Source organism: Rhinatrema bivittatum, chromosome 1, assembly GCF_901001135.1.
Source record: "Rhinatrema bivittatum chromosome 1, aRhiBiv1.1, whole genome shotgun sequence".
NCBI lineage: Eukaryota > Metazoa > Chordata > Amphibia > Gymnophiona > Rhinatrematidae > Rhinatrema > Rhinatrema bivittatum.
Window position 1 is genome coordinate 624,879,932 of NC_042615.1, and position 15,152 is coordinate 624,895,083.

Genomic DNA, 15,152 nt, shown 5'->3' on the forward strand with positions numbered 1-15,152 from the left:
CACCGACGATTTCAATGTGTTATCCACTATGACACCTAGATCTCTTTCTTGGGTTGTAGCACCTAATAAGGAACCCAACATTGTGTAATTATAGCATGGGTTATTTTTCCCTATATGCATCACCTTGCACTTATCCACATTAAATTTCATCTGCCATTTGGATGCCCAATTTTCCAGTCTCACAAGGTCTTCCTGCAATTTATCACAATCTGCTTGTGATTTAACTACTCTGAACAATTTTGTGTCATCTGCAAATTTGATTATCTCACTCGTCGTATTTCTTTCCAGATCATTTATAAATATATTGAACAGTAAGGGTCCCAATACAGATCCCTGAGGCACTCCACTGTCCACTCCCTTCCACTGAGAAAATTGCCCATTTAATCCTACTCTCTGTTTCCTGTCTTTTAGCCAGTTTGCAATCCACGAAAGGACATCGCCACCTATGCCATGACTTTACTTTTCCTAGAAGCCTCTCATGAGGAACTTTGTCAAATGCCTTCTGAAAATCCAAGTATACTATATCTACCGGTTCACCTTTATCCACATGTTTATTAACTCCTTCAAAAAAGTGAAGCAGATTTGTGAGGCAAGACTTGCCCTGGGTAAAGCCATGCTGACTTTGTTCCATTAAACCATTTCTTTCTATATGTTCTGTGATTTTGATGTTTAGAACACTTTCCACTATTTTTCCTGGCACTGAAGTCAGGCTAACCGGTCTGTAGTTTCCCGGATCGCCCCTGGAGCCCTTTTTAAATATTGGGGGTTACATTAGCTGTCCTCCAGTCTTCAGGAACAATGGATGATTTTAATGATAAGTTACAAATTTTTACTAATAGGTCTGAAATTTCATTTTTTAGTTCCTTCAGAACTCTGGGGTGTATACCATCCGGTCCAGGTGATATACTACTCTTCAGTTTGTCAATCAGGCCTACCACATCTTCTAGGTTCACCGTGATTTGATTCAGTCCATCTGAATCATTACCCATGAAAACCTTCTCCATTACGGGTACCTCCCCAACATCCTCTTCAGTAAACACCGAAGCAAAGAAATCATTTAATCTTTCCGCGATGGCCTTATCTTCTCTAAGTGCCCCTTTAACCCCTCGATCATCTAACGGTCCAACTGACTCCCTCACAGGCTTTCTGCTTCGGACTGTGCTTCTAGAATGGTATTTTTTAACAATGACCACGCCTCTTGGACATTTTTTACTTTTGTAGCTGCTCCTTTCAGTTTTTTTCTAACAATTTTTCTCATTTAATCAAAGTTTCCCTTTTGAAAGTTTAGCACGAGAGCTTTGGATTTGCACAGTTCCTTTTCCAGTCATTAAATCAAATTTGATCATATTATGATCACTATTGCCAAGCGGCCCCACCACCACAATTAAGTGTTTCACCTCATTCCTCCAACAAAGGTCCTTCCAAGTTAAGATAGGCAATACGCTCTCTGACAAGATTGAGCTTAAAACTGGAGTACCTGAAGACTCGGCTCTGTCGGCAACCTTATTCAACATTTACTTACTCCCCATTTGCCACTTGTTGGCTGGCCTTAGCCTTAATTTTTACATCTACGCCGACTACATCCAGATACTAGTCCATGTCTCCGATTCCTTAGAACAGTCTTTTAAATTAATCTCTATGCATCTGACTGCAATCAAACAACTTTTGAGCCACATGAAACTTGTCCTAAACATGGAAAAAACGGAGATCATTCTACTGGACAGAAAACTGAAAGAGACTCCAAATAATACAATAAATATGCCAAATAATATTAAGCTAACCCTTGCAGAATCAGTAAGCGATTTAGGTATAACTATTGACTGTGGACTAAACTTTAAAAAGCATATGTCGACAAAATTAAGAGAAGGCTATTACAAATTGTTAATGCTAAGACGGTTAAAAACCCTATTAGAACCTAGCGATTTTCGATCAGTGTTACAAGCTCTCATATTTTCCTCACTGGACTACTGTAACTCACTATTATTAGGTTTTCCACAGACTACTTTATGTCCTCTGCAGGTTTTGCAGAACTCCGCAGCTAGAGTTCTAACAAATTGTAAAAAACGAGATCATAATCACACCAATTTTGTTACAATTACACTGGCTTCCGATCACTCAGAGAATGTGGTACAAAACTTGCTGCATTCTTCACAAGGCAATATATGGACAAAAAAACGACTGGTTAAATTTCTTTATTCGACTACACACCCCACACAGATCACTGAGGTCAGTGAACAAAGGTTTACTTCATATTCCCTCAATAGATAAGGCGCACTTGATCCTGGTGCATGAGAGAGTCATCTCCATGGCAGGACCTAGCCTTTGGAATACTATGCCTGCAGAGCTAAGGTTGGAAACTGACTTAAGGAAATTTAGAAAAGGCCTAAAAACCAGGATCTTCGAGCGAGCCTACCTGGAAGATCAAAAAAAGGGTCATTAACAATAAGAGTCTCGAATTAGTGTCTTGTTTACTTGTGATTTCTATTTTAAATGATTGCATCCAGTCTTTTAGATGAAAAATGTAGTTTTATATACTGTTTTGTTATTTGTTTTATGTTTTTTTTCTGTATACTGTTACGATGTATTCTCGAATGACAGTATACAAAACTTTTTAAATAAATAAAATAAAATAAATAAATAAGCCAGACTCCGGAGTATCCAATCCAGCAGCTTCCTGATCTTTCTGGGCAATGGAAAAACCTTTGGCTGATCCCGTAGGCCATCCAACACCGGATCCACATCCACCGTGTCTGAATCTTCCTGAGTAACCTTTATAACCAGCTCATCCAAGACAAGAGGGATGAAAGGCCTCAATTCCTTCTTGCAAAATAACTGGACGACCCTCGGGTCATCCCCCTTGGTTACCAGTATGTCGTCCTGATCTGCCACACCATCCAGTGCTTCCGGATTGTCGGCCAGATCACCCACTCCAAGGCCATCGCCTGGGTATTCCCCCAGATTGTCCCCAGATCACCACCGGCCTTGAACGGATCCACCTGATCAGAACATTCCCCGGCCTCCACTGGGTCTCCTGATCCCGATGTCTGAGCCAGTCCCAAGCGACGCAGAAGACCTTGTGTATCAACAGAACAAAATTCAGAGAAAAATCCTGCTCTTCCGTGGGATAAGACTCATCTAGATCCCCCCCCAACAAATCCTTCCCCGGAGGTAGCCCCAGAGGTGAAAGAGGAGAAGGGATATCCCTAGGCCCTGCTGGATCTGAATATTTTATTTATTTATTTATTTTTGCATGCCTCTAAAAGCACCTCTGTGCCTCTAGCCCCCCCCCCCCCCCCCCCCCCCCCCCCCCCCCGGGATCTCAGATGTGGGCCCCACTGACTGGGTCCTTCTCCGGCCTCCCGTAGCATCCTTGGAAGTTCCTTCACTTCCCAAGGCACATTCACTGCATAGGGCATTAAAATCTAGGCACATCCAGCGCAAGCCTCAAACCCGAAAATCTTTGACACGCTGCGAGGCAGGCCCCATGAGGCTGCCTCAAGGTGAAATGCTGATCGCCATGCAGGGAAGGACCATTAAAAATAGACCGTGGCTGCAGCACACTGCAACCCCGACAAATTCCAAATCCCCTGGCAGCATTGGGTACTTTTACAAACCTCTCCCCCGAGCGATCCCGGCTCAGCAGCTTAACCAACCTGCTTGCAGTTGAGTTCAGCCTCAGCAGCTTATCTTTTTTTTTTTTACACTCAAATGACAAAAATACTTTCCTGCTGGAGCCTTGAACACAAGGAGAAGCCTTCCACAGGGATGAGGGAACCAGGACCCCTGGTTATCAGTCCCCGGGGATAGATGCGGACTGAGACAGTTAGGGATTGTCAACCCCCTGCTCACCCAGCTCCACCTGAGGAATGGACCACAAAGCTGCCTAACACATCAGGGAACTGAATCATCTTCCCTTCCCAATTTGTCTTCCATCCACCCTTTTTTTTTTTTTTAAATCTCACTGAGACTGCAGGTCTGCACCTCTACCATCTGCTGGAGTCAGAGAAATACTGAGGGTCTAGAGGTGGCACTCTCAGATATGTAGCAGTGCCTCAAAGTTTTTGTTCTCTGCCTCCATCTGCTGGTAGGAATTCAAAACCCACTTATCTAGAATGATCTGGGATACAAAAAGGAACCAGGGTTACTCTAAGCATCACAATTTTGGTTTCCCCTTAAGCACTGAAAGGAAAGATTACTTCAATGCTGATTTTTTTCTAGATCCCACTGACCAGGATTAGAATGATGGCCCTTTGCACAGCCCTACTACTGTTTCCTTATAAGGATTTTTCCTAATGACACAGAGTACTTCACAGCATTTACCTTTTTCTGCGCCATAATGTCCTCTATGAATGCCCGACTGAATATTGTACCGATCCACTTCTCCTGTCGAAAGGCCAATTACAACAAAATTTCCACAGCTGGAAATATCGACTGCCTTCAGAGAAGAAAAAAAGAATGAAAGGGAGGAAGAGATGTGTTGATACACAATGCATAAAGAAAGCATTTAACATTTGTTGGCCTATTTGTTTCCTGTGCCCCAGAAACATATTGCACACATCCTTTCTGGAACTACCTGCTTGTGTGGTTTTTGTAAGACATGGATAATACTCATGTAGATGACAAGCTGCTGCCTCATTCTTCTGAGTGAGGGTCCATTTTTGTGTTCTTCCTATGACTGGCACTGGTGACTAGCCCTGAAAAATGCCGTCTCAATGCACTTTGACTCCTGGTATGACTACAGTGTGCGCCTCTGCGGAGATTTCTAAGTGTCATTTCAATACTACATTGTGTAACATTTGAAACAAACAAACAAAAAAAAAGATTAAAAAAGTACTTTGCCTAGCTTTCCATTTCAAATTAAAATGCTGCAGTACACCAACTTAATGTCACATTTTACTCCTGAACTTATACGTTTACTTCTAAGTCACATCCAATCTAGCATCATATCAATGAACCCGATTATCCTCAGAATTTAAAAATTTAAAGAACACCATTGCTATCATAATACCATGATCCCTATAGCATCTGGCTGATCTGTATCACAGAACAAGCAGTAAAGAAACTTGAGGTCCTTATTCAGACAGCTTGTTCAGCACTTCGCGGGTCAAACCATGATTTTTAAATTTCCTGCTGCACTGACTGGCTCAAACGTATCTGGTTAAGTTCTTATCTAGATAAAATTTAGCCAGGTAAGTTGGATGCATTCTGGGGGCATTTTGGGGTGGAGTTAAGTTAGCCGGATAGTGCTGATATTCAGCATTATTTAGCTAACTTATCTGGTTAATTTTAGTCGTGCCGGACAGCAGTCCTAAAGTCAACCAGATAACTTTACCTAGCTAATTAGGACTTTATCCAGCTATATTCAGCTGAGAGCTTAAACAGCAGCGTTCCACTGAATATCTGAAACAAGTTATCCGGCTAACTCACTTGCTGCATTTTTAAATACAAACTTCTATACTAATTTAAATTGGGCCAAAATGTGTGCCTCTCGTACACCATAAAACAGTTTCTCAATCACCAGTTCCTGGCAGCATTTCTGCTGGTCCGCAGGGCAACAGTGATTGCAGGAGGATGAGGAGAAAGCAAGAATTGCCCTGCACCCTGAAGCACAGCCAGCAGAGACTTTTCCTAACTAGTGGCTGGCCGGGAATGAGAAAAGGATTTTTTTTTCTTTTCTAAGGACTATATTGGTGGTTGCCTGGAGAAGGGAAGGAAGAGAGGGATAGAGGGATTAAGAACATAAGAAGTGCCATGCTGGGTCAGACTATGGTCCATAAAGCCCAGCATCCTGTTTCCAACAGTGGCCAGTACAGGTCACAAGAACCTGGCAGATCCCCAACAATTGATCTATTTCCTGTATCTCACTCTCAGGAATAAGCGCTCACTTTCCCAAGACTACCTGATAATCATTTATGGACTTTTCCTTCAGAAACTTGTCCAATCCTCTTTTGATCCTCACTAATTGGGTCATTCATCAAACTGTGATGTGCCGGTATCTCATGCATGCGTGCCCTACTGCATGAAATACCAGCCGCATCGCGGCAGTACAATGCAAACTAGGGGAAGGGAAGGAGTGTGGGTGGGGTTTGGGCAGAGTTATGTCCCAGCAGCACTGCAGGCGATAATGTTTTCTACATTATCGCTAGCAGCACCGCGGGAAATAACTACACCTTTTCCCATGGCACTATGAGTGCAAAACTGTGAGGTCTGGCCACAACTGCAGCGAGCGAAAACTCACCGCTGCGATGCAGCCGGCTGCACAATTTCTCCCCACACCTTTTTTTCACATGGCTCATTATAAATATAGCAGAATGATGAATCTAAGCCTATGTTAGTTGCCTTGACCATATCCTACACTAACAGATTATACAGCTTACATAAGAAATGTCATACTGGGACAGACCAAGGGTCCATCAAGCCCACTATCCTGTTTCCAACAGTGGTCAATCCAAGTCACTTGTACCTAGCAAGTACCCAAACATTAGATAGATCACAAGCTACTATTGCTTATTAATTACCGTAATAGCAGTTTATGGATTTAACCTCTTGGAACTTGTCCAAACCTTTTTTAAACCCAGTAACACTAACTGCTAAAACCACATCCCCTGGCAATGAATTCCAGAGTTTAACTATGCACTGAGTGAAAAAGAATTTTCTTTGATTTTTTTTAAATGAGCTACTTGCTAACTTCATGGAGTGCCCCCTGGCCCTTCTATTATCTGAGAGAGTAAATACCTGATTTACATTAACTGTTCAAGTCCTTTCATAATTTTGTAGACTTCTATCATATCCCTCCCTCAGTTACTTCTTCTCCAAACTGAACAGCTCTAACTTCTTTAGCCTTTCCTCATAGGGCAAACATTCCATGCCCCATATCATTTTGGTCGCCCTTCTCTGCACTCTCTCCAGTGCAGCTATATCCTTGTTGAGATGCGGTGACCAGAATTGCACACAGTATTCAAGATGCGTCCTCACCATGGAACAATACAGAGGCATTATGACATCCTCTGTTTCATTTTCCATTCCCTTCCTAATAATTCCTAACATTCTGTTTGCTTTTTTTGATCGCCACAGAAGACAAGGCTGACGATTTTAATGTATTATCCACTATGACATCTAGATCTTTTCCTGGGTGGTAATTCCTAAGATAGATCCTAACATTGTGTAACTACAGCAAGGGCTAATTTTCCCTATATGCATCAGTTTGCATATGTCCATGTTAAACATCATCTACCATTTGGAAGCCCAATCTTCCAGTCTCACAAGGTCCTCCTGCAATTCATCACAATCTGCTTGAGATTTAACTACTCTGCATAATTTTGTGTCATCCACAAATATGATCACCTCACTCGTCATACCCCTTTCCAGATCATTTATAAATATATTAAATAGCACAGGTCCAAGTACAGATCCCTGAGGCATTCCACTGTTTACCTTTTTCCACTGTGAAAACTGACCATTTAATCCTACTCTCTGTTTCCTGTCTTTTAACCAACTTACAATCCACAAAAAAACATCGCCTCCTATCCCATGACTTTTTAGTTTTCTTAGAAGCTTCTCATGCGGGACTTTGTCAAATGCCTTCTGGAAATCCAAATATACATAGAAACATAGAAATGACGGCAGAAGACGACCAAACGGCCCATCCAGTCTGCCCAGCAAGCTTTCACAGTTATTTTTCTCATATTTATCTGGTACTCTGACCGCTGAGGTCAGGGCCCTTATTGGTAACTTTTTGGTTCTAATTTCCTTCTACTCCTGCCATTGATATAAAGAGCAGTGCTGGAGCTGCATAAAAGTGAAGTATCAAGCCTAATTGGTTAGGGGTAGTAACTGCCGCAATAAGCAAGCTACTCCCACGCTTATTTGTTTACCCAGTCTGTGCAATTTAGTCCTTGTTTGTCGTCTTAATATAAATCATCTTTTCTTCATTCCCCCTGCCATTGAAGCAATGAACTGCTCTGTATATGTATTCAAAGTGAAGTATCAGGTTTAATTGGTTCGGGGTAGTAACCGCCGCAACAAGCAAGCTACTCCCACGCTATATTTGTGAATGCAAATCCTTTGTCTCACATTTCCTCTTGCCGTTGAAACATAGAGCAATGTTGGAGTCACATTAACCGTGTGTATGTTTATTGAATAAGGGTATTAATCACCAGGTAGTAGCCGTCATTCCCGCAAGCCACCCCCATGCCTCTTCTCTTCATTCACATCCTCAAGACTTTATGGATCCACAGTGTTTATCCCATGCCCTTTGAAATACCACATCTACCTTTGTTTATTCACCCCTTCAAAAACAAAATGTAGATTTGTGAGGCAAGACTTACCTTGGGTAAATCCATGTTGGCTGTGTCCCATCAATCCATGTCTATCTAAATGTTTTGTGATTTTATTCTTTACAACAGTTTCCACGATTTTTCCCTGTACTGAAGTCAGGCTCACTGGGCTATAGTTTCCCAGATCACCCCTGGATCCCTTTTTAAATATAGGGGTTAGACTGGCTATCTTCCAATCTTCTGGTACATTGGATGATTTTAATGATAGGTTACAAATTTTTACTAATAGTTCTGAAATTTCATTTTTTATTTCTTTCATAACCCTGGAGTGCATACGATCTGGTCCAGGTGATTTATTACTCTTCAGTTTGTCAATCAGGCCTACCACATCTTCCAGATTCACCGTGATTTGGTTTAGCAGATCAGAATCATTACCCATGAAAACTTTCTCCGGAACGGGTCTCTCTCCAACTTCCTCTTCAGTAAACACTGAAGCAAAAAAATCGTTTAATCTTTCTGTATGCTATTTTGCCAACAGAATCCTCACTTGTCCCTGTAATTTGGTAGTTCGATCCAACGTTAGAAAAACTTTCCCCTGACGTGTGTCGAGCAAAGCTCCCAAATTTCCAAGGATTGGGAGGGGGTTAGGTGACTTTTGGCTCTGTTGACCACCCAGCCGAGAGACTCCAACAGTTGCAGCACATGGCTGATCGCTGCCAGACACAGATCTTTGGACGTCGCCCGAATCAGCTAATCGTCCATGTACAGGTGAACCAACAAGCCTTCCTGATGTAGTTGTGCTGCCACCACCACCATTATCTTGGTGAACGTCCTGGGGGCTGTTGCAAGGCCAAAGGGCAGAGACCGAAACTGGAAATGCTGCCCCAGGATGAAAAATCTCAGAAATTTCTGATGGTCCGCCTTGATCCCGACATGCAGATATGCCTCCATTAGATCCAGCGATGCCAGAAACTCTCCTGGCCGGACTGAGGTGATGACTGAACGCAACGTCTCCATGCGTAAGCGGGGAATCCAAAGACATTTGTTGACCCGCTTCAAATCGAGAATGGGACAGAAAGACCCCTCCTTCTTTGGAACGATGAAATAAATGGAGTAGCGGCCCTTGCGCTGCTCTGGCGGAGGGACCGGCACAATTGCCCCCAGATCGATGAGATGGTGAAAGTCTGCTTTACCGCTTGACGTTTTTCTGCATACCCGCATGGGGAGATCAGGAACCATGGGCTGGGCTGGCGTGCAAAATCTATAGCGTAGCCGTGTTTTATCACAGAGAGTACCCATTGGTCCGAAGTGATGTTGGCCCATTCCTCGTAAAACAGAGACAGTCTGTCCCGTACAACTGGTATCGAGGAGTGGGCCGGCAGGCCATCATTGTGCAGCTTTTCCGCCTGGAGTTGCCTGGGAAGTACCAGGTCTGCCGAAGCGCCGTCCACGAAAGGGCTGCGATCAGGTCTGCTGCCTGCCCGTATTCTGCCAAAAGGAAGTGGTAGGTGCTCGGGTCACTCAAGATCTTCAATTCCCATGGAATCAGGTCCTAGAAGAAAAAACTCCTCTGGACCTCGGTCTGTCTTCCGGCATGCGGTGAATCTTATTTTCGCCCAAGGACTGAATCATGTCTTCGTTCTTTTCCAAATAACAACTTGCCTTTAAAAGGTAAAGAACCCAACTGGGATTTGGAAGACATATCCGCAGACCAGTTCTGCAACCATAACAACCTGCGGGCCAACACTGCCGAGACCATGGAGCGAGCGGAGGTCTGTAAAAGATCATGAAGTGCATCTGCACTATAAGCCACCACCGCCTCCAGGCCACCTGCCTGCCTAGCTTCCTCTTCCGAGACCCTCATTGGCTTGGAGCTGTTGCACCCAGCGGAGTCCGGCTCTTAAAGCAAAATTGCTACACATCGCTGCCTGGACCCCCAGGGCAGATACCTTGAAAATCTTCTTAAGCTGCAACTCCAGCTTTCGATCCTGCAGGTCCTTAAGGGCCGTGACTATAGTGACCGGAATAGTGTTTTTTTTTCGTAACCGCCAAAATTACCGCATCCATTTTTGGTACGCGCAGGATCTCCAAAGTCTCCTCCGGCAGAGGATAAAGCTTATCCATCACTTTCATAACCTTTAACCCCCAAGTCTGGGGTATCCCATTCCCCGAAAAGCAGGTCCATAGCCGAGAAATGGAATGGAAAGGCAGTAGGACGACCCCTCAGACCCATTAAGATGGGATCCATCAAACCTAACCGAGATTCTTCAGGGGCACCCCCCAAAATGGCAGGAATGAAGGGGCCAAATTCATCCCTCCTGAACAGGCGAACCACCTTCGGATCATCGCCCTCGATGATGTGGGTCTGCTGAGCAGCTCCCAGCTGCTGATCGCCGTCGCTCTCCACCCCCCTCGGGGGCTGGGCCAGCATATCCTGATCCTCCTGGTCCCGGGTATCCGAAGAAGTATCCGTATCATCCCGGTGTGGCAGGGACTGCAAGGGACGCTTCACTTTTAAGGACACCCCTAGGTCCAGCGACCAGGGTCTCTTTTTCCCCCTGTGGAGTGACCTGAGGAATCCCCATGGTGAAAAGGCGACTTCTTACCTGCCTTTTTTGCTTTAAAAGCTCTGTGCATCACTAGGATAAAATCCGAAGAAAATGCAGAAGAATCTGAAGCTGTATCCATGTCAGTGTCTACATCTTGCCCTGCAGCGTCTGGCCTTGCAAGGGAGACTGACCGCGGAACGGGCTGCTGAGACGATGGTGAGGGGGGGGGAGGGGGCGGGGAATTCCCATCTCCCGCCGCGATCTGAGCCATTGCTGAGCCCGGGCCCAAAATGGCGGCATTTCCCGCGCTCAGCGGCAAGGGCCGAGAAACCGACAGAGGCAAAGCCCCGAACGCAACCGCCACCGACTGCCGGTGAAGAACTACCCCCCTGAGAGCCTCCAATGTTCTTTCACCTCCGGGGATGCAGGCTGAGCATAGCCCATCCCTGGAGAGGCGTGCACGCCTGGAGCCGCACGCCCGACACGACTGACCGCGCGGCATGAGGCCGACGACACTACAAAAAGAAGCTACAAATTTTTTTTTTTGCAAACGGAGCGCAAGGTTCCCTGACCGCCACGGTAATCAAATAAGGGAGAGCCGTGCAAAAAAGGCCACCATAAATAAATTTGCAAACCTGCTCAGCTGTCCGTGTAATCGGGTCCTGAAATGGTCTGGCTGGGGGGAGTGATCCGGGCTCCCCGGTATCATCCCAAGCTGGGCTGCCCTATGAGTTCAGTAGGGCCCTCGACCCTGAGCCACAGCTGTCTTCTCGACCAGGGGGGATGGTGCCCTCAGGACCTGCCGACCTCCTGGGAGGTATGAGACCTCAAGGCACCTGCAGCGTGTCTTCTTTTTTTTTTTAAAGGAAAGAAAACTAATAAATCTAATAAAAAAAAACAAACCAACCAAAGAATCCCTGTCTCTATTTCTTTTTTTTTTTTTTAAGAATCGGAACAGACTGAGTGTTGCCCCTCTACCATCTGCTGGTGACAGAGTAATACTGGCAGATTGTGGGTGGCACCCTGGTATATAAGGCACAGTCGTTCAAATCTTTCTCTGTCTCCATCTGCTGGAGGGGAGGCAAAACCCAGGAGTCTGGACTGATCTGGTACGTACAGGGAATTCAAATTTGATATTATGATCACTATTGCCAAGCGGCCCCACCACCGTTACCTCTCTCACAAAATCCTGTGCTCCACTGAGAATTAGATCTAAAATTGCTCCCTCTCTCGTCGGTTCACAATGACTCAGAGGTCCTTTTCCTGGGTGCTGACTCCTAACATGGAACCTAATATCATGTACCTATAGTTGGGATTATTTTTCCCCAAGTGCATTCCTTTCTACTTGTCCACTATAATTGCACCTTTTAAATATGACACAGCTCAAGTAGGGGAGGGAGTACATCTCTGCCCCCCTCCTCCCCCAGGATATTTAATTTTCTGAGGGTCCCCCCTTCTCTCCTATCTCCACCCTCGTCATCAGTGCTGCAACTGGCCCACCTAATTTAAAGAAGGTAGCTAGATGGTCACTGGGATACAAAAGTTTGGAAAACACTGTCCTTAAAAACAGTGAAAGAGGACTTGCGTAACAACCAGCAACTATACATGTTGAATCAGGTGTAATTAATTTTAGAATATTAAAAACATTCTCCAATACTCAGGAAAAAAATCCCAGCTAAGGAGTAGTGAAACTTACTGTTGCATATACGTGAAGAGGTTTGTTTTTCTTAAACCTGTCTGGTTTCAGTTTGTGTGCTCCCATAGAAGTTTTCTGGTAGTTCCAGGTTGTGCAGCTCACATACCCTTGATGGCATGCAATGATTCCATCCCAGTCACTCTGATGTGCCACCTCTGCAATACAATGCAAGCAATTACAACGTGATAAAAAAAAGGGGTGCGATTAGGTTAGTTTTCCAGATACTGCAATGCGAGCTATTTTACCGCATCGCATAGGTCACAGGTGGCAAACTCCGGACCGCGAGGACCACAAACAGGCCAGGTTTTCAGGATATCCACAATGAATATGCATGAGATAGATCTGCATGCTCTGCCTCCAATCTATGCAAAACTATCTCATGCATATTCATTGTGATTATCCTGAAAACCTGGCCTGTTTGTGGCCCTTGAGGACTGGAGTTCGCCACCCCTAGCATAGGTTTTTCAGAGCAACGTGCATCAAATTTATCACATTTTGGGCTGCTGTTGGAGAGAGAGAGAGAGAGACTCTTTATAAGGCTCTCATATAAGTGAACTATTTATTCCACTGTAAGAGGGGCAACTAGTAACTCAGGGTGAGGTTTTGGTGGCGGCCTAGGTTTTGGGAGGTAGTTTTACATGCCCAGTCAGAGGTACGAACAGCATAGTAGACATCAGTGAAGATTTTGTGTGATTTGGAGTGATGACAGGTACACAAAGATGAGATTTACACTTCATGCTCTCGATCTAACTTGACACAATCACATAAAATCTTCACTGATGTCTACTGTGCTGTTCATACCTTTGACTGTGCATGTAAAACTTCCCCCCAAAACCTAGGCCACCACCAAAACCTCACCCCGAGTTCAGAATGACCCCTTACAGTGGTAAGAGGCCTCCACAGAGACTCTCTCTCTCTCTCCCCTCCCCCTCTCCTGTTTCGGGCATAACGCCAGGAAAAAAAGTGTAGTCATTTCCGGCGTTAAACTGTGCAACAGCGCACATTATGCTATCGCATCCAACATTAAACACCCTTCATTTTCATAAACTCTGCCCAAACTCCTCCCTTTTGACTAAATTTTTAAAATTTGCATACACGTCTCATGATGTGTTATTTATCACATGTTATGGCGTTATAGCATTATCATGGGCGTTAGGGCCCTAATGCCTGCGATAATACAATTTGATGAATGACCCTGTGAATTTAAGTTTGAGTTGTATTCTGCCTTTCAGACACTTCAAAGCAAATTATATTCAGAAAACTGCATTTTTTAATTCAAAGCATTGCTTATAAAGGGGGGGGGGTCTTCTAACTGTCCACATTTGTGCAAAGTTTGCAGTCACTATTACTCATAGAGTTTGCTCTAATTTTCAAAATGAAATTACTTAGGCAGTTTCAGGTTGAAAATTATCACAGGAAAACTACCAGTACACATTTACACCTGTTATTTTGGGTGGGTAGTTTTCCCAGAGGCAAAATAGGTACATACATTTGAAAGTTCACAAGTCTGCACAGGTGCAAGCCCCTCCCCAACACCGTGCCAGGGACCCCTCTTCTTCCTGTGGCACTATGTGCATAACTTTATCCACGCACAAGGAGTGCAATTTTCTAAAAGCCCATTTACATGGGTTAAACACGGTTTTACCTGCAGAAATGATTATCAGAATTACCCTCAAAATGCAGGAAAGGCCCCCAAAACCTCTGCTATATATTGTACAGAATGTTCTTTTATTCAGTAATGCTTTATACATTCAGATAAAAAAGGAAAGCTAATAAATCAACATTCACAAATGATGCTATATTAGCCAGCAGCCCACAAAAAAAAAAAAAAAAAGATATATTCTTACCAAGAACCAAACAGACTATAGGTTATAAATGTAACTGATAAAAGGAGAAATGACTACTTACCTGATAATTTTGTTTTCTTTAGTGTAGACAGATGGATTCAGGACCAGTGAGTTATGCACCTCTGCCAGCAGATGGAGAAGGAGCAAGCTGGCATCACAGTATATACTCCAGCAGCGACATCAGTCCGCCAGTATTCTCTTCAAAAGCAACTGTGAACAGACTAGCAAAAAACTTGATTAAAAACAGTCAACCATTACTGTACTGAATCAACACTGAACTTGGGTAATAAATGTATGTACCTCAATCTAGGGACTATATGAACCCTTATCAGTAAAGCTCTGGAACACATAGCCCCACAGGACCACCATTAAACCAACCATATGGCAGCCAAGAGCGGAAAGCTGAGTCCATCGTTCTACACTAAGGAAAACAAAATTATCAGGTAAGTAGTCATTTTTCCTTTCCTTGCATGTAGACAGATGGACTCAGGACCATTGGGATGTACCCAAGCTACTCACGACTAGGGTGGGAGGCTGCCCGTGGACCAGTTAACACCGCATATGCATAGGCTGCGTCCTCCCAGGCCTGCACATCCAGACGATAATACCTGGAAAAAGTACGTAAGGAGGACTATGTCGCAGCTCAGCAAATGTCGATGGGAGACAACAATCTAATCTCCGCCCATGACAATGCCTGAACCCTAGTGGAATGAATCCTAACCAGAGTAGGCAACAGCTTTTCAGCCTCCTCATATGGGGCCGTGACTACCTCCTTAATCCTTAT

At 44.3% G+C, this 15,152-nt stretch overlaps 1 protein-coding gene across 3 annotated transcripts in view; it reads right to left on the reverse strand.

The window, feature by feature from the left end:
- WDR36 (WD repeat domain 36) overlaps nucleotides 1–15,152 on the reverse strand; it is a 178,845-nt gene that overhangs the window by 67,195 nt on the left and 96,498 nt on the right. For all 3 annotated transcript variants that reach the window (XM_029571826.1, XM_029571843.1, XM_029571834.1), the window contains 2 exons: nucleotides 12,522–12,676; nucleotides 4,321–4,435 (listed from right to left, as the gene is read on the reverse strand). In XM_029571826.1, coding sequence (XP_029427686.1) covers nucleotides 4,321–4,435; nucleotides 12,522–12,676 — 270 coding nt within the window. The remainder of the gene's footprint in view (nucleotides 1–4,320; nucleotides 4,436–12,521; nucleotides 12,677–15,152) is intronic.